The sequence below is a fragment of the Protomyctophum bolini genome (assembly GCF_963924005.1).
Source record: "Protomyctophum bolini genome assembly, chromosome: 1".
In the NCBI taxonomy this organism is placed as follows: domain Eukaryota; kingdom Metazoa; phylum Chordata; class Actinopteri; order Myctophiformes; family Myctophidae; genus Protomyctophum; species Protomyctophum bolini.
Genome location: NC_137862.1, coordinates 55,788,601 through 55,815,146, shown reverse-complemented (window position 1 = coordinate 55,815,146; position 26,546 = coordinate 55,788,601). Strand labels below are relative to the sequence as shown.

General features: G+C 41.5%; 1 protein-coding gene across 2 annotated transcripts; it reads left to right on the top strand.

Moving 5' to 3' along the window:
- Window positions 1–3,703: 3,703 nt before the first annotated feature.
- On the top strand, window positions 3,704–16,366 carry LOC308316614 (RNA-binding protein, mRNA-processing factor 2a). Of its 2 annotated transcripts, none has more exons than XM_080765307.1 (8): window positions 3,704–4,308; window positions 6,557–6,634; window positions 7,912–7,950; window positions 8,329–8,391; window positions 10,094–10,244; window positions 11,618–11,766; window positions 14,986–15,054; window positions 15,232–16,366. In XM_080765307.1, the coding sequence occupies exons 1-7, from the start codon at window positions 3,919–3,921 to the stop codon at window positions 15,049–15,051; spliced, it is 936 nt and encodes a 311-aa protein (XP_080621433.1). In that variant the 5' UTR covers window positions 3,704–3,918; the 3' UTR covers window positions 15,052–15,054; window positions 15,232–16,366. The 2 variants fall into 2 exon arrangements, with proteins under 2 accessions (XP_080621433.1, XP_080621432.1); XM_080765306.1 differs by having other exon boundaries at window positions 3,704–4,317.
- Window positions 16,367–26,546: the final 10,180 nt, after the last annotated feature.

Below are 26,546 nucleotides of genomic sequence, written 5' to 3'. Positions count from 1 at the left end.
AAATACTGAATTGAGCAACTTAAAAACTGTCTGGGCTTTTCTTTTGTGGAATATCCCTTTAAAGGGATAATTCACTTTCAAAAACACTTATTATTCAGGCTTATGTGAACACCCCAGTGTTTTTAAGTTGCTCAACAAAAGTGGAATATCCCTTTAAGTGGTTAAATGGACTGTTAATTTGTGAGACTCTTAGAGTAAATGAACACTGAAGATTTGACTGTGTACTAGTGTGTAGTGATGTGCCGTCCTTGCTGAATAAATTACAGATCCCTCAGCAACGCAGTCAATATTTCATAGCCAGTGAGTGCTGGTGACATGTCGAAGTAATGTGCTATGTGTCACACCTTGTTGCTCTCTTCTAATAACCCAATTTTTCTCAAATATTGTCATATCAACGACCCCAAAATTGATACGTATACAAGGCCGCAGACCTCCATTAATACATGATACGCCCCTCCCCTTTACTCTACACATTCTTTCTTTTGGTTTCTAACCGTTTATGTGATTATTATTTTTTGCATAGTACTGTATATTTGTTTATGTCGTTAAATGTTCTGATGAAGTGAAAATAGAGAGGACCCATTGTTGATATCATCTCAGAGGTATTCAAAAATACCCCTCCCCCCCAAATAATTTGGGAACCCCCCCACCCTTCGACCCCCACTTTGAGCACCAGCGCTCTAACCTATACGCATTATGACACCAAAGTAGTGCACAACTCTCCGCATATCAACTGCAGTTTGTTGCCATAACATGCAGCATTGATGATTTGTATATTGCAGCCACACACAGAGAGAGAAGTTACTTTTAAACTGCCAAAGTAATGAGACTGTGTGGGAGAGACATGCAGTCAGATGGAAGAACCTCTGAGGAATGCTAGAAAACACAGCTAACCACCCCCCCCCCCCCCCTCTCTCTCTCTCGCTCTTTCTATATCACTCTTGCTTGCGCTCTCTTCCTCTCACTCTTTCTCCCTGACCCTCTCTACCTCTCTCTTCCTCTCCCACTCTCTCACTCCTTCCACTCTCTCTCTTGTTCTTTCTCTCCCTGGCCCTTTACATCTCTCATTCTCTCTTCCATGCCCACTCTCTCTCTCTCTCTCTCTCTCTCTCTCTCTCTCTCTCTCTCTCTCCCCCTCTATCTTGCTCTCACACTCACTCCACCCTCTCTCTTCCTTCTCTCTCTCCCTGTATCTCTCTGTCTCTCTCTCCCACACCCCCCCCCCCCTCTCTCTCTCTCTCTGCACAGCAGACATCAGTTGTTTAAAAGGAGCTGCTGTCATTGATTGTTTTTTAGCACTACAAACGTATGGGTCACTTGCCACACAGGTTCATAATTATATACACAACTGTGGTAGGTATGGGCTACAGTACGTCCAAACACAGCATGGCATATGTCATGGGTTCCCAAAGTAGGGTCCGGGGACCCCTGGGGGTACTTGAGGGAGTTCCAGGGGCTACCTAGCTCAATTAGAGATAGTTATAGGAACCATATGGACCCTTATGGGTCTGTAACTCTGAGAGTGTACAAATGGACTCTAACAGGTCCATTTGGTTCCATTTGTACACTCTCAGAGTTAAATTAACAGTGGTTTTACAATATAAATTGGGGTCCCAGAGATAGAAATGCCATTAAATCAGGGGTTCCGTATCATAATGCGTGTGAAACTATGGGGGGGTCCATGAAATGAATGTTTCGGAATCACTGCTAGAGCCGTAAAAATCCTCCCTTATCGGGGTCACTGGCATAATGTTTTCAACTGGGGGGTCCGTGGCCTAATACATGTTGATTTGGGTGTCCTTGACACGAAAAGGTTTGGGAACCACTAGTATATGTCATCAAGTGCTATTATTTATTTTTCCATGGCAATTACAATTCCTGAGATTGTAATTCCTGAGCATTATGATCCATTAAATGACTCAGTTCATTGCCACTGAAATAAACAAACGTAGCCCGTTATCAATATTATTGTCAACGTCATTTCTCACTGGAACCATATAGCGTCCCTATTCTGGGGCAAATACAGTGTAGGTGAAAATAGGCCTATCTAGAAGCTCACAATGCGTCATCGGCTATTTCCGGCAGAGATTTGGGCTAGAGGGAAAAAAGGAGGGGGCCTAGTTAGTATAATAGACCCCTGTGGGACTCCGGTGAACAAACTATAGAGGGTTCAAGACAAGTGGTTAATGCTTTGTTGTTGTCCAACTGAAATCTGTTTTGCTCATCGTCCAGCTCGAGCACTCTTGACAGTGGATATGCCAAGCCACCATATAAATACCTCTCGCCATGGGACCAATATGACCTATATATATCACATTATGGTACCAGATGAAAAAAAACATATTCAACCCATGATTGATGATAGTTAAGCAACTTCACTATTTTTAGATATTCTGTTTTTGCCAGCGCATGGGGCTCCGGTGTGTAAAGGGCTTCTTCTGTTTATTGTGTTCCTGTACAAAGTCAGGAAACTGACTGAAGCTACCATGAGAGAGATCTAAGTTCTGGTTTAAGGAAACACATGCACTGCATTCTGGGAACTCTTCCAAGCCAAAGAAAACACTTTTTTTACTGTCCATCCCCAAGTCAATTGCATATTTTTATTTATAATTTATTTGATTGATATTAAGTAAGGCTAGTCTGACAAGTAATTTGAAATAATAATGATCACAATTGCATTTGTGTGTGTGTGTGTGTGTGTGTGTGTGTGTGTGTGTGTGTGTGTGTGTGTATATATGACATAATAATGTTTATTTATTCATATAGCCTATATATATTCAATTGCAAAAAAACATTGAACAATGAAAGATTTTGTTTAATATGTAGGCCTACCGTATAAGCTTAAATGATCTGATTCAAACCAATACGATCTATCTATTTTTTTAATAGGAGACTAAAGCATTTTGAAACATTGTCACTGTGATTATTATTATTATTACACACAAGCACTATATTCCTATAAATATAGGCTATAGCATTCTATAAAATAAAGCAGCTATTGCTCTCTAGGTGCACAGAAAAAAACATTTTTTTAATGATACACAATTCATTTTGCATGCAGGTAGCTCCATCACATTTGAAATTAAAAAATAAATTTGGTATCGAAATGTTTGGTTTTAAGAGAAAATCATCTCATCTAAAGTGGATGTTCAATATCTGGCATCAAGGAATTCAAGGAAGCTAAGTGGTAAACAATAGGCTATTTATCTGGACTTGGCCTATATTAACAAAGCTGTTCATGAAAAAATACGAACAGCTAAAACTGTCATGCATTTATTAATCCCAGGGTTGTATATTTAAATTAACAGATTTAGTTGTCATCTGTGGTTATTAAATTGTGACAAATACATGGGGTTACGACAAAAAAGGCCATCTGTCTTTCCCTCCCATTTTTTTTAATGCAGGTTTTATGAAAAGTGTTCTTTCTTTGGGGAGGTTCTCTTTTTAGAAGAAGCGGTGATGTAGTTCCGAAGTGGGCCGGCTTTCACAGCAGCTGAGGCGGATCTGGCCTTTGATTACAGCACACACAACACGCACGCACGCACGCGCGCGCGCACACACACACACACACACACACACACACACACACAGCAAAACATAATTGATGACCTAATTGAGTAGCGGGCTGCGGGCGGAGGGGGGACGGACGGACGCAACACACCAATAGACGCTCACATGAAAAAGTTCCACTCGGGATGTTCTTTCTTCTCACACAACCATTTCAAACAACATTGATGTGAGGCAGAGATCTTGACGCACCGTCCACTTCTTCCTCCACTCACACACCACTCTTTTTCACCCACTGCGCACAGTGCACACACACGACACCATTATATATATATATATATACATATCCACTCTTTTTTCCCTCACCTTTTTTTAGTTTAGTTTAATATTCGCCTCCCCCAATTTTTATGAATGATTCTCAACAACTTTATCTCGTCGACATTGTTGCTGGAGTCTGCTGCTGCAGAGATACCACCACCACCTCCTGCTCTTCCACGAACTACCAGCACTCACCACCTCGGCACCACGTCCCTGCTCAAGTTCAGGCGGCACCAGGAGTTCCTCTGCAGCTACAGCAGCAGCAACAAGCGCACCAGTGGTTCTACTTCTACTTGTTCTTCTGCCGGGGGGAAATATCCACCACCGTCCAGGAGAAATTATAATAGTGCCACTATTCACCACCCTTGTTTCACGACGTCCTCAGCAGCAGCAGCCGTGGCAGAAGCAACTCTCAGCAGCAACATGAGCCTCAAGTCTGACACCGAGCCGAATAACAACAACGTCGTCTCCATTGAAGAGGAGGTAATTAAGGTCATTTAGTTTTTGTTTTCTTATATATAGATATATATAAAAAAAAAAAAAGTTTTGTGGGGTTTTTTTAAGCGAGACACAGACCGTCGTATGCGCATGGTCTCGGAATTTGGTTAAGTATCCTGTTAAAACTTCAAAGCCACAAAACGCCGTCAGTGTTTTGTATGACTATAAATTCACACTTTCATATTAGGCTAATACGTTGTTTGTTTCGCTGAAGTGTAAGTAATTCCGTTGTAATGAAGGCTTATTGGCGTTTTGCTTTGTTCGTCATTGACTTGAGTGGATTTATTATAAAATAAGCCCCACAAATCTCGGCTTTTTTCTTGTCACCTGTCAATTTACACGCGTGTTTTTAATTTGTGTAAATTGTGAGCTAATTATCAACCAACCAGCTCTATAAATCTCTGTCCTTTTTGAAAGGTAAAAAAATGGAAGGTAAATTCTAAGTATTTTTGGACACATGACAAGCGGTTGAGGATTAACAATTAACGGAGCTTGTTCATTTGTAGGCCGCTCCTCTGGGGAATGAAAAGTCACATCACATTACCTGGCAGAAGACTAACCTTTCCCCCCCCCCCAAATTAATTTACTTTACAGTTTTTATGTCGAACACATTTTATCTTTTGTTTTGACATTAGGCTACCTAAACCATGGCTTGGCTGCATTTGTAAAAAGCAGCTGTTTAATAAATGGTTTTGGCATTCCCTAAAATTTATAATTTCCACAATTGGCTAGTCCATTTCTTTTTAATAAAGGGCTTAGTTTTACTAAATGGGGTCTATGTCGTCTAGTCACTGTCTTAAAAATAGTGATATTTCAGGATGACTAATGATCCTGAATGCCTTATCAGGCATTTCACCTTTTTTGAGAACAGACTTGTATTAATCTGTTGACAAATATCCAGAATGACTGGATTAAACGACCATACCATATATTTTTATATCATTGATATTATCATTCACAGCAATTCATTTTGAAAAGGCATGGAAAAACACTAACAAAGCTATGTACAGCTTATCCACGCCTCTGGAACTTCATTATTAATTTTATTAAAATTACATTTGGGCCTGTTCTAACCATGAGCCTGAAAAAAAAAGTGTGGTGCTGTTGCTGCATTTCAATCTCTTAATTTTAGCTGTGTTTTAGTGATGCTGAGTTTTAGTTGATGTTGGCACAAAAATCAAGCGCTTTCTGTGTCATGTATTGAAGGGCACACACACACACACACACACACACACACACACACACACACACACACACACACACACAATGGCCCAATGACATAATGGTCCAAGTTTGGTATTGTCCTTTTTAGGATCTGTCTAGATCCTTTTTCTGTGAGACAATTAGGCTACACACAACCAACATAAATCTGTGACAATGTAGCCTTATTTGGTCAAAATGTGCATACACTCAGAGTTAATCACTGAGGACTCGGGAGCTTACGTTTGGTATGGCCTTTTTTTTCCCCCTTCAAACTGTATACATTTTCTACACATTACTGTTGTTGCATTTGGAGAAATCACGCCCTTCCTTGGGCCATTCCTTTGTTTTTCCATGTGGCAATTACACGCACTGTAGCAAGAGAAGTCAGCGGACCGATTATAGCAACTCCATTGAGTTTGTGTCAAGCCGTCCAGTCGTGTACATGCTGACTTTTAAAAAGGACAAGAGAGCGGCTGCTGTGCACCACCTGAAACATGCGGAGGAACAACCAAACCCACCAGCGGGGTCGAGGCTGTGGGTCAAAGGAAGGAAATGGTGTCACGCTGTGCCCTGTTGTCCAGGGCGCTGTTCCTCTGGCAGCCTATTGTGTTGTGGGGCCTGGCCTCCCCGTTGAGTGGGAACTAAGTCTTGTTTGTTTATATTCTGTCGTACAATGGTGTCGCAGGCATCACAGCTTGGTAGTTTTTTTTTTTCCAGAGGAAGAGCATTTTATTATAGGATTATTTTAAGATTATACCTTGTAAATTAATTTATATTCAATTTTACTTGAGTCCTACAGGAAAACTGAGACTTGGGGCCGGGCGAGGACCTTAACGGCATGTAAAAATGGTTCTTATGGATAATGGCAATATTTTTACTATGTTGAGGGGGGAAAAAACGGAACTTTTCCCATTTATAAACTTGTCACAGAACTCCGGAAGATGTGTTTAGATGGTCCATTTCATGATCAAATTTGGATTTTGTACATAAGACTGTTGTCTTAAAGTGTCTGTTTCTTGTTTTTTTGCAGGTGCGCACGCTGTTTGTCAGTGGCCTACCAGTAGACATCAAACCACGAGAACTTTATCTCCTCTTCAGACCATTCAAGGTAAGTGGTAGCAGGCTCCATTACAATGACGTGTTTTCATGAGACTATACTAGTATAAATTATCGCTGACTTCATTCCTTGAAGTATACAAGTCTACATAATGGATGTTTGTTTGTATACACAGTAAAATCCTGTTCACTTTATCAATCTAACTCCCGAGTGTACAAATGTAACCAAATTGACCCTTTTAAAGGTCCATTTGGTTACATTTGTACACTCTTGGAGTTAAACTAACACTAAGGGTTTTGACTGTGTATGGTAATGAGGCCATGCCATTGTTCATCCATGGCTGGTGTTTGTGACTGGACTCATCGAATTCCATAAACACTCCTAACTAAACCAAATTGGAAGTGGTATCATCCCGCATGGATGAGCTTGTGGAATGTGTAAATGAGTAGCCCTTGCGATTGGCCAACCGTACCTCCCTGTGACCTAGCTTGCCTCTCAGGGAAAAACAGTTCATGCCTCCATTTGCTTTCACACATTTATTATAGAGCTGCACTCAAATGTCTTGTTGCCAAAGTAATGCCCCAGTCTATACTGTCGTCTACTGGTGTCTCTTGCCGACGAGCAGCTTTTTTTAGTATGCAACACTGTCCTGCGATGGGAGTAGGCCTATAAATTAAGTCAAACCTGTGTAAAATCTGGTGTTCAGTAAAGTGCAATTTGTTTAAATCTGGCTTTCAGTTTATCTGGCTTAGCAGTTTTCACCAAGAGGCTCTCGTTCGTTGTTTGTACGTGTACTTGGCAAAGCCACATTATTGTTTTTGTTAATGTTCTTCACCTCTTATGATTCTATGTTGAAGACTCTGATGCAGTCTGGTTTGGATTGTGTTCCTAAAGACACAGCCGGTGAAAGTTGTTTAATTTTCCATGGTTGTAAATCAGGATTAGGAGTGATCCCATCTATCAATGAACTCTTGACGCACAACTCCCCTTCTATTTCCCAGCAAGCTGCTTGTGTTGTAACCAGTCTTTATTCTGTCTACACTTGGTGTAAAGCAATGGCTTTATTTGGAAGTTATGCATATTCATTGTAAACTAAATCTACAATAATTTGCAACCTTCTGAGGTTCTTAAGCAAATCAGTGAAAGCTAAATTCTTTACACATACTGCTAGTAGTTGTAAATTCTCCTTTTTACCATAAATGGTTAAGCACAACCTATGCTGCGTTCATGACGAGCTAGCAGAGTGCCTCAACGTGCACACGATGCAGGTGCATGGCTAGCTTCATGTGACTCCATGTTGGATAATTGGCTATCTTTCCTCTCCACAGGGTTATGAAGGGTCACTGATTAAGTTAACATCAAAACAGGTGAGGATTTTCTCTTGTCAGTTGACTAACTATATTCAGTCCATACTTATGCACTTAATGGTGCTAGGCTTTGAAGTTATCAAATAATTTGGGTTGTTTTGATTCCCCCCTCAACGAAACTATAAAATATCTTCATGCTTTTGCTTGTGGATGGTCATATTCACACTGTTGCATTATGAGCTTGTAGATTAGCTATCTAAACTATTTTTGAATTTGGTGAAAAAGAAAAATGATTATGGGCACAATACAATTTTGTTATCGGGATAATCTTTGACCCAATACCTTGATAGATACTTTATTTGTTTGCCCAGCCCTATAAGGAATGTGAGCTGTAAACTGTTGAGGGTCAGTGATGTGTACGCTCTTCTCTTCTTCCAGCCTGTTGGGTTTGTAACCTTTGACAGTCGATCTGGAGCCGAAGCAGCGAAAAATGCGTTGAATGTAAGCATCCATCCATTCACAACACGCTGTCAACTATAGGCTGCTGTTTCAGATGGTTTTACTGTTCTTTTTTGTTTATTTCTTGTTGTAACATAGCTTGTATTTGACATTTCTTTTTGTCTTTTTCTCAAAACTGAAAGACACTGAGTTACAATTGTTTATCTCTACAAGATTTTGCAGTGAATCTATGGGAATACGTTTAAGATGTCACTGAATAAACCAATCCATTACAGTTTCTCAAAGCCAACCCATTTTGTCTTTTACAATTCAAGGGCAGGGCCTTTTCGGACACAGACCAGAGTCCTGTAGGCTTACGGTAGTTTAACTTTGACCTTTGACCTTGGTTCACGTCCCGTCCTAAAGTCTGGTATAGCCTTCCTCATTTGCATATCACTGCTTTAACTGTAACACATGTTAACGTAATAGCCACATTGGTAGAATTTACACTGTCTTCTGTAGTAACCCCGTTTAATTCTGTTCACCAAGTAGCCCACATTGGCAGTTCTCTAACACCTCTCTCTCTGTCATAGTAGCTAGCGCATCACTTCTTAGATACACCAGCAGTCACACATGACACAAACACAGAAAACACACACCGAAGTACTAGGCTACTCACCTGCATGTGGGCACAATGCTTAGGGCACAGAACACACAATGCAGCGCCAAACCACCAGAAAAGTAAATTACACCAAAGTATTATGTGCCCAGCAAAATTCTGAGCGTTCCTTTATAAGTAGGGTAAGTGATTTTCTTTTTTTAATTAAAGGTTTTAGCACTATATTCTGATGGTACTCATTGCTATAGTGTTTCAGTAACGGGAGTTTCCATGTCCAACTCTTTAATAAACGGAATACATTTTCAGGTCAGTTGCCAATCAGGAAAGGGTACCATTTATCAACTTCCATTTATAGTTTTCCAGTTCAAAATTTGTATATTTGTCATCGCTTCCAATTACGCTTTTTTTGTTTTATTTGTTTATATTTTTATTTTTCTCCCCCTGATTGGATACAGACCTGGAAAAATGCATTTTCTGCTTACTAAAGAGCTGGGGAGAACGGGGAGACTCTTGTTACTGAGCAAACATTGTCTACATCTATCAGCAAGTACTATCAGAGTATGGAGCTATTTAACACTTATTTAAACAAATATCACATAACTCTTGACAGTGGGGAAAAAAATGGACTCTTCACTCACAGGTCCATTTTCTTTCCACTCAAGAGTTAAAGGAGCACTCTGGATGTTGCTGTGGCTTGAGCCCTGCTCCTCATCTCCTTTCCTTCCTGACCGGTGGATCAGCGTGTTGATGCTTTGTACCTCCCAGTGGTGTGGAACCGCTTATCTGTGCTGGTCATGAAGCCAAAAGAGATAACAAGCATGTTCAAACGCTCCTACAACGTATCCTTCAGTCTATCCCGCTTTTTTCCCCCTTTCTAATTTACGATCATGACTGATCTCAACATAATTTGTCTGAAAGGCATAACGTTTGACAGAACTACACAATAACTCGGGAGTGTGAAGGATGCATTGTGTGTGTTTAAACAGGGCTAAAGGAACAAGGCCATGTATAGACCTGAGTTTTTTTTTTTTTTTTTTTTTTTTTAAGACGTCACCTCCCCTTCAAACTCAGTCCACCTCCCTTTAAAAAATATTCTGTACCTCCACCCCACCCCTCCGTCTCTCCCCCCCCCCCCCCCCCTCGCAGGGTGTCCGTTTTGATCCTGAAAGCCCTCAGACCCTGCGCTTAGAGTTTGCTAAAGCCAACACGAAGATGGCAAAGAGTAAGCTGATGGCTACACCGAACCCCACAAATATCCACCCTGCTCTAGGAGCTCACTTCATTGCACGGGACCCATGTAAGTTGTACGGCTGCACGGCTCCTAGACTGTTATCCACTCTCTCACCCAGGCAGTGCCGTTCCTCCCTTTGCCGTTTGGGGTTAAAGGAGAACTTTGCCATTTATTGTTGACGCCAATCTTAGTCTTTCTGTTTTGAGGAAAATAAACACTTCCTGCACGTCCACATACGATCTCACACTTGGAAAACCACTCGGTATAGTATCTAATATTGTTTAAAGCAGAGTCTGGTGAGGGCCAGATGGGAGAGTTGAATATAGATGTTGAGTAGCATCAGAATGGCACAATGGATAATGTAGTGAGAGAGAGAAATGTCCAGAAACCAGCTGGGCAGGCTGCTGTACATTTAATAGAAAAATCAGACCTGTCTGAAGTGAGTGGTGCAACAGCTCCCCCTGTTGGTACCCCTAACCATACATACCCTAACCAGCAATGTCAGTCCATCCATGTGGATGGACTGACATTGCTGGTTCTGGGAGTGGTTACACCACTCAAAGGTGCTTTGGGAAGTGTCACATGTCCTCACAATAGAAGGTCAGGATTGATGAAAAATATTGGCATGATTCCTCTTTAACACAAACTTGTGGGTGAATGTAATGTGGGCACGAAGGGGAGCAATATGCTGAAGAAAATAACTAACTTCACTCTTCACATGCATGCATCATCTCGGACTGCCTTTTGTTCCGTAGCGGAGGCTACCAAGCCACTGTGCCCCTTTGCTTTTGCACCTGCTTGTTCCAATGGACACGGCACATGTCTGTTTATAGGGCTAGTTTCAAATTCCTCGCTGCCATGGCCAAATTCTGCCCAAATCTGCAATTCCAGTTTAAAAGTAATGTGAACTTTTCAGAGGTTTGTTGTGTAGTTACAAAACTGTAGGTGGCGTTGGATCCACTTTAAAGCTGCAAACTGGTTTGTTTTGGTTTCTAAGCCTACAGTATGTACTGAAGATGGAAAAGGACTACTTTATTTAAAGTCTTAACTGTGTAACATGCGTTTTTTATATTTTTGTTTGCACCTCTGGTAGCTCCGTTGGCTGTTAGACCTGAACACATTCATGTGAAATGGTTGTGAAAGATGATGTTTTTAAATGTTGACTTAAATTTCTCTATTATACTTCCTAGATCACTATCTTTTGTAAAGGCTGATACAGTCTTCTTTACAGTCATCTGTGCCAGTAAGGCCACCTCTGTATAAACTGGGAATACTTCAGAAATCAGAAATATAAACGGCACGTGGTACAGACGACTAAGGCTAAAAGGATAACTCTGTTCCTATGTATTTAATTAATCAACACTGCAAAAAAGAAAAGGACTGTCAACCAATACAAAACACAATTATTATCTCATCCTCCTCCACTCTCTGACCCCCAGATGACCTGACGGGGGCAGCACTGATCCCGGCGTCCCCAGACGCCTGGACCCCCTACCCTCTGTACACCACGGAGCTCACCCCTGGCCTGCCCCACGCCGCCTTCACCTACCCGGCCGCTGCAGCCGCCGCAGCAGCCCTCCACGCCCAGGTGAGTGACCAACCGGTGTGTCTCATCTTTTCCTTTTTCGATTTCCTCTAGACCCTCCAGAAGGTGAAAACTGTGCTGTACTGTGCCTTTTTTTTTCAAACTACAACAAATCTTTTCACTGAAAATAGCTGATCTACATAAAAGCGTTGTGATATGCCATCTGCCCAAATATGGTTGCTGTGGGTTTTTTTTAGGGCTTTAGACTGGCAGTCCAAATCTGATTTCCTATCCAGATTGGAGTGGGGGGGATTTAATGTGGTTTAAATCTGCTTTATTTATTTTTTGCTGTTGCGACTTGAATCCGTCCAATCTGGATAGGTCAAAACGTCTGATTTTTTTTTGGGTGCCAGTGTGAACTTCTAGTAGTATTCTGGGGTGAACATTTGACTGATCTACAAGCTCACAACGTCATGAGCTTGTCCAACCTTGTGCATTTGAGAGCAGGTGCTGCTGTGACTCCAGCATAATCATGCTTGGTTGTGTCGCACACCAAAAATGACAGCACTATAGGCCCATATGTCGGTGTGATTTGTGAGTTCATACAGATCAATCTAAACTAATCTGTAAGTTGTATATTATTTTCAAAAGGTTAAACTTAATACATTCTAGAACTATTTTAGGTGCATGACGGTGGCGTTTGACCAAATATAACTGGGCTCTAATGGAGGCCCTCCACTTGTCGTCAATATGCAGCTTCTAGGGTGAATGAGAAATAAGACTGTATGATGAATCCATGGAGCGGTGCCCTGTAGGCCAGAGCACCACTCCGTGGATTAGCCTATACGCAACCGTAATGGACTATCAGTTTTGTGTTCGTCGACTAAAACTAAGACGAAATTTTTTCGACTACCTTTTTCCATTGACAAACTAAATGAACTAGGCTCTGATGAGTCATCGGAGCTTAGTTTTCATTTACGGTAGTTTTTCATCGGCGATGACTAAATATACTGACCATTTCGTCAACAACTAAAATGTTAGGAAGGGACTAGTGGACAAGAGATCCAGTATAAGTCATTTTACACAAATGGCAGATCTACAATCTCACGTGTCTTGCTGCGAGGCGTTTTGAGCTTGTAGATCGGCTATTTTCAGCAAGTGTAAAAACGGTCATTACGACTGCTTCAAGGCCCACAAATACATTTTAGTCGACTAAAATCTTATATTTAGTAGACTAAAACTAGACTAACACTAAAACATTCCAGGTGACTGAAACTAAATGAACTATTGAAGAGACTATGACTATGACTTTTTCTTTTCTTTTTCTGAGCAGTGTGGTTTGGATTGTTTCCGAATGAAACGCCAGCAGAGTGACAAGTTGCAGAGTGTTCTGTGCAGCACTGTGTACATCAGCTGTTTGAAAAATGTTAAACTTTGGGCTTATGAATGGCTTTTTCTTTCTTTTTTACAGCACATTGTGTTTTCAGCTGGGGAAACGTGTTCTAAGGCCTGTGTCTTTGAAGTAAAATCAGACCTGTCTGAAGTGAGTGGTGCAACAGCACCCCCTGTTGGTACCCTAAACATGCATGCATACAGACATGTGGTGGGACAGACATTGCTGTTCCTAGGAGTGTTTGCACCACTCAAAAAACCATGGCTGTAGTCGTGAGAGGAATACTGGATACAAAAATTTGATTTTTTTTTTTACTGAATACAGAAATGTAAACGGCACATTGTACACTTTAAGGAAGACCTTAAAGCTAGAAGTATAAAACAAATGTCCTGGGGACTTGTTTCCATTGTGGTCGATAATTCAATTCATCTAAAGTTCCAAAAAATACGTTTGACTTGGCTCGAAAGAAGCGATGGATCCTATCCACACCCTCTGTTATGAAATGAGAACAATTTGACAATGTGTTCTAGAAAAGTAACAACATGGGACATTCTTTCAGCCCCAAGTAGAATTCGTCCCTTCATTGAATGAGCACGTATAGAAGTCCCAACAGATGGAAAGGAAGTCACAGGAAGTGCTTCCATTGTCAACTAATTGTTGTCTAGATGTTAGTAATGCTAACCAACGTTCTCTGCGAACCCTTTTTCAATAAACAATAGCAATGGAAAATATTTCTCCCTTTTGGGTCAGTGGAAGTTCATTGCTGAGCTAACTTCCTCCTGCAACATATGAAACACGGCGATGGGGAGGGAGGGAGTACCGCTAGCAGAGTAGGCGGTTATTATGTAGCCTATTTTTCCCGGAGGACAGAGGGTGAAGGAATGCAAGGTATTTATTTGCTGGGAGAGTTGTGATGGCCATCTCTGGAGGTGCCAACTTGCTGTCCACGACATGTCCCCCCTCCAATGGAATATAAGCTCTGTGTAGCCAATGTACAAAGGTGTACATGGGGGTGGGGGGGTGGGGGCTGCTAATTGCAATCTGATGATGGATCCCTAAAATACTGCAAGTTTTCTTCCCACTGATGCTGTCGGTTATGGATGCATGCTAAGACTCCTGTGGTCGGACTGTATATTGCCACTGTAGGGCAGAAACCTTGTATCTCCGAGTCCATACTTGTTTGAATTATAAAATAAGACAGTATTTCGTACACACCTATTGATGTGTTGAGCTGCTGCTTGTAGATCTGCTGTTTTTGAAACGTTTAGATAATTGTCACCTATAAAACTGCCCAATCTACGGATGCCATGCATATTGAAAGTGGTTAAATCCGTCGTTCATTGGAACACATGCTATTTTCCCCCCCTGGGAAGTAACTGTTTTGGACATACAACGGAGACTATCAGACTAATATTTCTCCAACCATAAACCTACATTATAGTTTGTCCTTGCAATTACTTCAACCTCTTTGCCTTTTTTTTTTTATTCAAGAATGTGTGGTAATGCATGGTACTTCATGGTTTAGTAATTTATAGATTGTGGATGTATTGCGGGATGGGGAGGGGACTGTCATTTTGTCACTGTCGCCCTGTGCAAATGTTTAACACGGAGGTCGTTAAGACCACCATTTCCATGCCTGTTAATTACTCTGGGACTAATTGTCCTCATGGCGGAGCTGTGACCCACATACCCAGGCCTAAATGGACTGTTGCTTCTTCCTGCAAAGGCATTCCTGCATCTTTTTAACCGCTGAAGTCCTGTGTACTTGGATGTATGACAAGTAGGGGAAAATGGACAATCTACAAGCTCGCAATGCATCACAATGTGTTGTAAGCTTGTAGAGCTGCGATTTATTCTATTAAGTGACTGACTTTGTTTTGTCTTTGTAGATGCGCTGGTACCCCACACCCTCTGAGACATCCCAGCCTGGATGGAAATCCCGGCAGTTTTGTTAGAATGTGAGTAACTGTTTTATTTCTGCCAATCTGATTGTTATGCAAGCTGAAAACTCCCCCCATTTATCAAGTTGCATTAATTATGATGTTCACACAGAAAATGACACACTTTGTTTTTATAGTCAGCAGTGATGTGATGTTGGTTTAAAATAAACTGAAACCTCTCCTTTTCTTTCCCAGGACTCCATGGAAATGACGCCTTCCTCCAGCTGAAGTGAGGTTTACCAAGTTCTTTGTTTAATTTAATCAGGTTTATTTAATGGACAATTGTGCATTACAAACATACAGTATTTATATGTCCTCTCTGGGTTATCCTGGAGGGGAGCCAGCTGAAACTAACTTGGCTGTGGAGAGACTGAGCTTAGGATTCCTCTTTTGGCAACTATTTGCGGTACCGTCTTATATAGCACTTCAAAACAAAACCTCGGGCAAAGTAAACGATCGATGGATAATTGCTGGGGAAAACCTGTCCTGTTGAAGCTGTCCATTCTTAAGCTAGTCCTTCCATGGACTATTGTTGTGGCTCTGTGGAGGCTTTAGGAGAGTCGAGTCATTGCATGTTGAAGTCGTTTTTTGGCATGAATTTAGAACGCAGAGTTCTGTGTATGTACCCTAATTTACTTAGTGTTTGTGTTGCTTCTTTACCTTTGGCCTAGATGATGAAGTTTAGTTTTCCTGTAGAACCCGGTCGTTACCTCTGTGAAAGCTAGGCTGTTGTGTAAATGGCTTATCTTGCATGGACCCTTGTGAATGCATCCCTATGTTCAGATGACAGTCCCTTACCCCTTAAACCTGACCATATCAATATGTATTATTTGAGCAAAGGAAGAGTACAAGTATTTTTGTACTTTTTGCGTAATGTATATTTATGCATTTATTTTTGTGTAACTAAATAATTAACTTGTATTAAGTTGGATGTTTAGTCTCATGTGTTTTTGGTGTTCTTTTTGATCCTATAATCCTGTTGAAGTAGTTTAAAAAAGAGGAAAAAAAGTGCAATTGTATTTGTTTTAAAAGGGGAAGGTGTATCTGTTGATAAAATAAAGAAGTGGCGAAGTGTTCTGAACGTGGCTTGTGCCATCCTGACTGCTAAAATGAGATTGCTGTATAACGCTGATCTTTCAGAATGTGAAACTGGACTACAAACGTTTAAGGCTTGTTTTTTTGTGTGGGGCCATTATTGAAATGGGAAGCAGGATTTAGAGTGATGGAGGAATTTAAGTTTGTGGTTTAGAAAAATATTTGTCTTTATATCTGCTGTGCATAAGATGTACAAATATTCCCATCTTATGAATAAAAGAAGCAAGTGAATGCATTCCTGCGTGTGATCTGTCTACATAACTAATTCACTGATTTGGACATGTTTGTCATACAGATATGTACACTTAAAGCTGCACTTTGTAACTTTCGTCTTCTACTCTGGATTTGAACCTGTTTTCCTGCCCAACTTCCAAGTGCTGGAAATTGTACCATTGAGCTAATGGCCGGCTTGCTCGGGGAGCAGGGAAAAGTTATATAATACAGATTGGGCAAAATTATTTATTCATATAGTTGCATGGTTCCCCCTTAAATAAACCCTTGATACTGCACCCCCCCCCCCCCCCCCCCCCCCAGTGGTCTATTATGTCTACTCCATTCCCAACTTGTAGACTGGTGTTGAGCTTGTAAATCTCCTACTTTTTGGACATATGACGTTTGCACTCAACAGACGGACCAAGTCTAGGGTGTAAGTCAAAGCCTAATTTATGCTTTGGTCAAAGTGTGCCCTTGCTTGCAATTACGTATTTTTATCTTGGCGAAAAGGCGTCGTTTTTGTTTGCCGACATGACACACAACATTTTCTGAAGCATAAAACTAGTCTGCATTTGTAGATGTCGCATGTCAATAATTCATGGCTGCTGTTCATTTGGAATGCAGCGTCGCATTAATGTCTGCTTGCATCATGAGTGGACCTGACCTCCACACTCCAGCCTCATAACGCTGGTAAGCTGTTCCGCTCAGCCAACCATGATGCTCTCTCAAGGGAGTCCTTTAAGTGGCCCTTTAAAGTGGCCCCTCTCAATCGGACCAGCTGCTTAATTACAGTGGGGGGTGGAGAGGTGGCTGCTTTGGGGGTTGTCTATGAACTTATGGTCTACTGAATATATTGAACTTGATTCTTTGTTGCCCAATTAGCTGAAAAGGTGTTTAGAAAAAAAAATCTATTGCAGTTTCAGGCCCATCGTACGAGTTTGAAATGTAATCTTTACAACCAAATGTACAATGTTTGACTCGGCACCAAAACTTGCTACAATTAAAAAAAAATATATATATATATATATATACAGACTGGTACCATACCTACGGAGCGCCTGAGTGGCCAAAATAAATCTCATTTGAACGGGATTTGTCGTTTAAACGAGTATCTCATTCAATTGATAATTTTTCTTTCCATGGCCACTCGGCCTCTGTACGTAGACACGTTCTGGTTAATGATACGTCGCTTATGGAGTTGGTTCAGTCGGATATACTCGAGGGGTTTCTTGCTGTTCTCAAGGGCGCATGCATATACTCAAGGGGTTAATATTCTGCATTACTATGTGGGTGTATTCCGTGTGTGCAAGACCCACATGTCATTCGCTGATGTGGCAGTCAGCTGACCAATTTGGCAGGTTTACATAGATTATTGGAATCGGTATTTCATCTTCACAAAGGGGCCACCGTACAACATTACTTTCAGAATGAAGAGTAGAATTGACGGGAAATCAATAGGACGTGTTTGGATGAGGGTGGTATGGATTCAAAGGATGAACACTGTCATTTGCTTTATCTACAGTACCTGTATTCCTTTTTCAAAGAAAGTAGGCTAGGCACTCTACTCATGCATGCATTTAAATCGATAACGGAACAAGCAGGGTTGGCCAGTGATTCCCAACCTTTTTAGCTCAAGACCCAAAAGAGAAATTTGATTTCTCCACGGGACCCAAATTAATGTATATATTTGTGATATTCTTTTAGGGATTAAAAAAAAATCTTCTGATAAAATAACGATCCAGGAAACAAAAAATAAAGGGGTATTTACGTATCCATAAAAATGTGTCCGCAACCCACATATTCCCTGTTAGGGAAACGGTGTTGTAGGCTATATGCAGTCGTGTAGAGTACTGTACGTAAATCTGTACTCAAGTACTGTACTTGAGTACAATTCTGAGGTATTTTTGAGGGGTGCTAGCCCCTCCTATGTCCAGCTTTGAGGGTTCGTGTGGTATTTTCAAACAAGAATTGAACCTGGTGATGCTGCTCCTGATACTGCCCTCCCAACCCATAATGGTATAGGCCCCCTTGCCTGGTTTGTTTGGGTGGTGCTTGTCCTTGACGATCCGCTGGGCTTTGACTACACATAATTTTTGTACAGTTTCCTGGAGCGCGGGGAGCTCGCCTACCATTATGCGCTCTGCCGACCACACCACTCCCCTCCCTGTACGGCGCTTATCTGTTCTCGGGCAGTACAGTTTCCAGTACAGTTGCTGCTGAGCCTTTTTCCTCACGTGTGGGGTGTGTGTGTGTGTGTGTGTGTGTGTCTCCCATTAAGAGCTCCTCCTCGCCGTGTATATTCCGAGGAACACAGAACTCCCTGACCCTTTCCTGCACTGCAGCGCCATCCATCGATGAGGATGGGGCACGTGATCTCTCCGTGGCCTCCCGCGAAGTCCACGATCAGCCTCCTTGGGTCTTGTCGACGTTGAGGGCGGTGAAGTTGTTCTGCATCAAAGTGCCAGTGAGTTGATCTCGTCTCTATATAGACGGACTCGTCGTTGTTGCCGATGATTCGACCTATCACTCGTCGCGTCGTCCACATACTTCATGGTGGTGTTGGAGTCGTGGCTGTGCAGTCATACGTGTACACTATAGGATCGTATAGAGGAGAGCGCTCAGCACGCGTCCCTGGGGTGCTCCAGTGTTGAGGGTCTGGGGGTCAGACGTGATGCTGCCCATTCTCAGTCTTGTATCCAGTCTCACATTCTTGGGTGTAATGATAATGATAATGAGTTTATTTATATAGCACCGTTTTAAACAAAGTTACAAAGTTACATACATAGGCAGCAAATAATACATAAATACATAATACATAAAACAATACACAAATCAATACCTAAAATCAATGGGTAGCAAATAATGAACATGGAATGAACAATTAAAAAAGTAACGGCAGAAGCCACTAAGAAAAGGCTTTAAAATACAAGTAGGTTTTTTAGAAGTGATTCAAAAGACGACACTGATTTTGCCAGCCTCAGCTCCACGGGCAGGGCATTCCACAGCCTGGGTGCCCGGACTGCGAAAGCCCGATCTCCCCGTGTACCGAGGCGAGACGGGTGGCCTTTCAGGAGGGCCATGCCCGAGGATCTAAGAGGCATCGCCCTGCCCCTGGTTCAACGGGGCGGCAGCAGGGCTTTCATATAGCTATAGGAGCCAGTCCCTGCCTGGCTTTAAAATCTTTAAATCTATTCTAAAACTAACCGGCAACCAGTGGAGTGCAGCTAGGATGGGTGTTATATGACAAGAGATCCAGTATAAGTCATTTTTACACTTGGTTACATGCTGAAAATAGCGTAAATAGTGTAAAATCAGTCATTACAACGGCATCAAGTCCCGACAAAATACATTTTAGTCGACTAAATCAATTGTAGATTTAGTCGACTAAAAAAACATTCCGGGTGACTAAAATGTGACTAAAACTAAATTAAGTTTGATTGATTGATTGATATTAACAGTTTGCAGAATTACAGTACATTTCAAGCACAACTCAATACAAAGACTGTTAACTGTGAGTGGACGACCCAATAAAGCATTACACTTGTTTACAAGAGACCCTCTTGTAAACAAGTGTAATGCTCAGGGTCCACCTTGTTCAATTCATCAAAACATTTAGAGACGTACAAATAGCCAAAGAACAGAACAGGAATTCATCATAAAGGAGGTAAAAAGGGAAAAGAAACATACAGTGAGGGGGATTTCCGATTTTACGGGGGCCAGTTTCGAATTGCAGCCGTCCGTAGGTGCCCTTTGAGAGCGGTTTTGAAGGAGTCAAGGGATTCGCATGTCTTAATGACTGTTGGTACGGCGTTCCACATTTTGGTGGCATAGGAGCGAAAATAATTGTTTGTGCCGAATCTGGGTTGCACATGGTTTGTTGCACTCCCTCTGGTGTTGTGGGTGTGGACTTTGTTAACATTAAGGAAGTATTTAGACAGGTACATGGGTATCTTGGTGGTGTATCAAATCTTGTGGACAAGACCCATTGCAAGATGCTGTACTCTGTCGTGGACCCTAAGCCATTCCAGCCTGTAGAAGTGGGCAAAGGTGAGGTGGGTTCGGGGGGTGAGGCCAAGTAGGAGCCTGACCAGTTTGTTTTGGGAGGTCTGGAGCCTTGTTTTAAAGGCCTTTGAGGTGCTGTGGTACCAAGAGGTGCATGCATAGTCGAAGAAACCTTGCACGAGGGCTCCTGTTAAGGTCTTCAAGGTGTTTTTGTTGACCAGTGAGGAGATCCTGTAAAGGAATCTTGTTCTTTGATTTACTTTTTTGATTACGTTGGTGGCCATTTTATCACCAGAAAGATTAGTCTCCAGGATGGAACCTAGGTAGGTAATTTCATCTTTTCGTGTGATAATATTGTCAGTTGTCACCCACTCTAAACAAGAAGCCATCTGCCTCGCTGAGATTACTATTTGATCCGAAGAGAATGGATTCAGTTTTTCCCAGGTGTAAGGATAGTTTGTTTCATTGTTGGTTTCATTCCAAACACTATGACTAAACTAAAATATAAATTTGCTGACAAAAACAACACTGAGCTGCAGTCCACGAACAGCATACGATACGTATAGCATACTGGTAATGGTACTAGGCCTACTGGTCGCAGCATAACTACTTGCAACCTTTTATCCCCAATGGCAGTTGCAAGGAGTTGCATTGGTGCAGGCTGGCCTAAAACTGTTTTCTTGCAAGGAGTTACTACTCGGTGCCCCAGCCTTGTGGGATGGGTTGAGCTGAAACCCCTGTTGGAGCAAGTAAGTCATTATCATTATCATGAATACAATAGCCGATCTAGCTTGTAGAATTTTTTTTCGAAAAAAATCTTGAAAAGAAATGCATACATTTCAGAATGATTTAGAATGAGTTAACACAAATCTCTTTTGCTCTGGCAAAACTCCTGTGTGTGTCTGTGCCCTCTAATCATGCATATTCATTTGACATAAGTAAATAGGTCACAGGAATTGTGTTTATTTAGAAGGATGCTTCTAAATAAATACAATTCCTGTGGGAGCTATACGAAACAGTGTGCGGACTTCTTCTCCGTTTAGCACCTGAACGTTTTTTAGAGACGTTCCTTTGGATTCCGTTTATTGTCAGCATTATAGCCAGAGCACAGAAGTCTATCCCTGTTCCGCAGTTCACTAGACTCCTGGGAGAAGGATTGCTGAGGTGGAGCACCACACCTACCGTCAGCTCCCATGTAGGCTACTTACCACACGACTTGCATACTCAAGCCAAGCTACTCATTTGCTGAGTCGGCGGTGCCCTGGATCGAACCCATGACCTTGTGCTCGAGTGCTCGCTCTAACGACAGAGCTACCTGGACACTCATAAAAATGTTTGAGAACCACTGCACCATGACGACAGTGGCTTCGTGGCATCCAGAGGCTCCTATATAATAGAGATCATTGAAGAATCCCGAGTCCTAATCCTGAATGCCAAACACATCAATTGTCATGACTCATGATGAATCGCTCTTTAATGTCCCTACTATTTAACCAAAAGTCAACAGAGCTGGATAACATTTATGAATTGTGTTATATTGTCAATGAGAGTAGCCGAGTAGGCCTATCGTGTTTCATTTCTGCCCTGTAAAAGCAAACCTTGTATAATTAAACAATCTAAAATCTAATAATAAATAAACATACAAGTTGAATGTATCTTTTTTCTTATCTGCCTATTTTATATTGTACATGCTGTGTAGACAGTGCAGTAGTTTAGTGCAGTAGGCTAGTGTAGTGCTGCCATCTACAGGTGACAGACATTTCCACAGCCTGATTCATACATAGTCGTACTGTATTTTCTCCATAGGAGGATCAAACCATTTATGTCACACATCATCACATGACATGCATATTACTACTGTAAATTGACCAAGTACGCCCTCTTGCGGACATCAGCATCTTCTTGATTGATTGATATTGACAATTATGTATGTAGAATTTCATAGAAAGCACAAGCCAATATAATAACTGCTATGAGGATGAAACCAGAAAAGTACTGAGACTTGTTTACATCAGGGTCATCCATTTTCAATCTCTATGTTTTCAATTCATCAGAGAATTAAGAACATCAGAGAAGACAAGTGAGAACATCTTACTATAGAGATGCAGTGGTGGTGGAAACTAGAAGTAACTTAAGTACATTTACACAGTTACTGTATGCAAGTAGAATTCTGAGGTAGGCCTACTTTTTACTTTGAGTTGATTAGCCTAATATTTTCAATACATTATAGCCAAATAACTTTCCACACATCTCAGAGGCTAACTTTTTACTTCCCTCCAATTTCAAAACTAGTTACCTTGCTGATTTAGAATATTAATGCAAAACCTACATTTTTTTCATCATCATAATTTTCAACCGTGGTCGAGATCATGGATTTCACAATGCCACGCCAGACTTTCCGGTCCTTCATTGCCATCCCCAGTTCCTGCTTACTGATGCACCTCTGGTCTGCTTTGAGGCAGGACTCCAGAGAAGATATAACCTCATTGTCAGCTCTGTAGCAGTGGCCGGCAAACCGTTCTTCTGGATCGGACTAGTGAAGAAACACGGGGAAGGTTTCCGTATATTAGATTAGTCGATGGGTGGCTCTTCCAAGACAGATTTTGCGCTCTCATTAGAAGGCGGGTGTAAGTGCCATCCAACCGTTTCTCTGGTTTCTTTGAAAGTGTCCATGTCTCGGAGCCTTAGAATAGAATCGGGTCAACGGTCGTCCTAAATATTTTTACTAACCTGAATGTGGCATATATATATATATAATGCAGAATAGGCTATATTCTGCATATACTTGCCATAATATGTTAATATATTTCAAATAAAACCATAGCACCACCATTAGCCTTTTCATGTCGCGCACCCCCTAGAAGGCGCTCGCACACCACAAGGGGTGCACGCACCACAGTTTGGGAACCACTGTGTAAAGTGCGTAGGCTGTACAGTACTATATATGACTCCCGAGTGTCTCCCTAGTGAAGTCCTTGCTGCACGTCCTGACCTACAGGGAAGAGACCCCCTGGCAGACCAAGGACCAGATGGGATTATCTTCAAGCACACTGGCCTTGGAACCCCCAGGAAGAAGAAATCCAGGGGTGGGTGCCCCAGAATACTTTGATAATATTTGGAATGTATCAATGCATTTTCAGTTTAACCACTTAGACCCTCTAGACTTTATAAACTTGACCTGAGTTGCACTGTACTTTAGTTGTTTTTCGATCTATACACCAAATAATAGGCTAATAATAATTATTATACATACATACAATTTATATAGTGCTCAAAGTGAGCAAATCCCTTCGGGCAGACAACTTCGTGAGCGCGCCTACCTGGTCAAGTGTTCAGGTGAGTCAGGTGACTATAGCCACGTGCACTCTCTGGGTGTAAGCACACCTAGGATTCCATGCGCGGCCAAAAGCCTCTGTCTGCCGGCGTCTCTTCCGGGTTTTTAGACAGCTGGTGGATGGAAATGAAGCTCCACCCACGTGTTGGCCATGGAAGTTCAAGTGTGCCTAGGCTGTCTCAGCCTGCTCATTCCTGGCTTCTTGCTGTGTGGTCGTCGCTGCTGCCTCTCTGCTCTCTGCCTCGCTGCTTAACCCATTCTGACCTGAGATCAGATTCTAAAAATGTCAGTCGTTCTTCGAATTTTTCAAAAATAGCAGACCTACAAGCTCGTATCGCGCCACTCGGTGGCGCGATATGAGCTTGTAGATCTGCTATTTTTCAATAGGTAAAGCATAACATGATGCTAACACCAAAATGGGTGCCCGTCAGAATGGGTTAACTACTGTGCTGCTCATGAAGTTGTTTTGCAAATCCCACACCGCCTCCCCAGCATCGACCTGTAACGTTTCTCGATCCCCCGGGGGTCTTAATTCATTCCCTGCAGCTTAATTCTATTTGGCTTCTACTGTATCTCATCTAAAAATGTATATTCATATACTATACAGGGAATGAATGGGGACAGAGCCCTGACGCAAATCTATGCTTCACATGTATGTTCAAGTATGCTGAATTAAAAGTTATTCTAAATTAATTCTAAGAGTTGTCTGACTGAAATTAATTTAGACTTCTTCCACACCTGACATCACTCACAGCCTTGAGTATGGGAAATTTTGTCTAAGCACTGATTTCTAAACATGTAAGCTATATCACATAGGGCTAATGCCATCATCACAAATGTGATGAGGTCATCACATTTGGGCAAGCGGCTATGGCCACATTTAGGCCAAGGAGTGTTTTTCGTGCAAAAATATATATAAACTAGAGACATGTAGGAATACAAAAATACAAAAAATGTAGGGTACGGTCACTTTAGGTGGTACCAAAACCTGTCTCGGCCCATGGACTATAGGACTATATTGGTTATCAGAATGCCAAATGTAATTAAGGTAGGTAAAGTAGGCCACGTTTTTTCCCCCCACATTATTTTACTTTCCACCATTTAAAATTAGCTGTTGCCCTGTCTTTCTAATTTGAAAACTGAAATGTAATTCAAAGTTTTAGTATACATGCTAAAAACAAACAACTAGCAGCAGACAAATTAACTGCAGCCATGGTCCATGTATCTGACTGGCTGAGGAACTCTGAATACAAAAAAAACTGTTGGAACTCCACAGACCCTGCACTGACATTCTTATTGAAGGTAGTAGTATTCAGGTAGTATCAGAATTTAAATATCTTGGAATTACACTAGACTCAAACTTGACATTTAAAAAGCATGTTAAAAATGTAGCCAATAAAATCAAATTAAATTTATCCAATTTCAGACACATAAGACCATATCTAACAACAGATGCAGCCAAACTCTTCATGCATGCTATGATTTTTTCACACATGTCACTGTTTCACAACCTGGTCAGTGGTCACAGACAAATCAGACAACTTTAAAACCCATAGAATCACTTTACAAACAGACATTAAAAACACTGGATCAAAAGCCCAACCGTTACCACCATTGCCATATAGTTAAAAACGCATGGTGTTGTGTGCAGGCACACTACACTTTGTCCTATCATTCATTTTTTAAGAGCCTGCCCAGGGACTACAGATGGAATTTAGCTTCGGCTAACTCTGGCCCATTTACATTGATGTGAAAACTGACATATTGATTAACGAGCTTTGTCCCTGTCAAATAAATAAATAAAAATAAATAAAGTAAATAAAGTAAATAAATGCTAAATGTGTTTTTTTTATTTTAAATTAATACACATAATACACATAGCTTTACATTCTAAAATAGGCCTAAATTACCTTTTAATATTATCACGTCACGTGGCCACCTCACCAGCAGAGCCTAGAGTAAGACAGATTTACGACATTGTGGGGGCAGAAAACCGCCTGGTCACGTGATTCATGTACTCGCGCGAGCCCATAGACTCCAATGCATTCCGTAAACTTTTGTCCCACTTTTGTCGCAACTCTGTCTTACTCCATGGCTCTGCACACCAGACAGCATCCGAGCATCGACGTCACTACCCTTTGATCTCCACTCCGGCCCATCGTCACTGTGTCACGTGACGCTCATGCTAAAATAGCATTAGCACATCGGTCTCTCAAGACAGGGGTCGCTGTTTTTCCAGATTGGTGACAGACTGAGAGACTAGTGTGATTCATAATTTCAGATCCCATGCATGCTTCTTCTTGCAACAAAAAACACAGGTAACCAAACAGCACAGTCATTGAACAATAGCATACATGTGTCCTATATAAAGTATGTGATTTGAACTGCTTAGCCTTAGCTGCCTGCTGCTACACTTTAAAATGTAAATGGACGCAAATTATTGTACTTGATAATAAGGCCTTAAGGCTAAACACAGAGCCTTGTAAAAATGTATAGGATAGATGATAGACTAGTATTAATGCAACAAACAAGGCTCTATGTTGAGTTGTTGACCTATTTGGATATTTTATTAAGTATTATTAATATATATAAGTATTATGACGCCAGCACACAGGACGTTGCGTTGCGTTGGTGGGCCGGCCCACAGATTTATGTCCCCGTGTCATTTTGGGTCAGCACACATGTCTTTAATCAGACTAATTAAGACATGATAATGATAAAAACGAGCAGTTGTCCTTAGCAGCGCTTGTGTTCGGTACATTTCTAATAGACTCGCTTCGTATTATTATATCATGGCGTTTTCCTCTTTGGTGAGTCAAACTCCAGCTCTTTAAACTATGGAGTCTCCTGTTCACTTTTCATTCAT

What these genes read in the sequence shown, in the direction of transcription:
- LOC308316614 (XM_080765306.1), top strand. Translation starts at nt 3,919, where the DNA reads ATGATTCTCAACAACTTTATCTCGTCGACATTGTTGCTGGAGTCTGCT. An exon ending in TTGAAGAGGAGGTAATTAAG is followed by an intron (nt 4,318 to 6,556) that starts GTCATTTAGTTT and finishes GTTTTTTTGCAG; the next exon opens with GTGCGCACGCTGTTTGTCAG. An exon ending in CAGCAGCCCTCCACGCCCAG is followed by an intron (nt 11,767 to 14,985) that starts GTGAGTGACCAA and finishes TTGTCTTTGTAG; the next exon opens with ATGCGCTGGTACCCCACACC.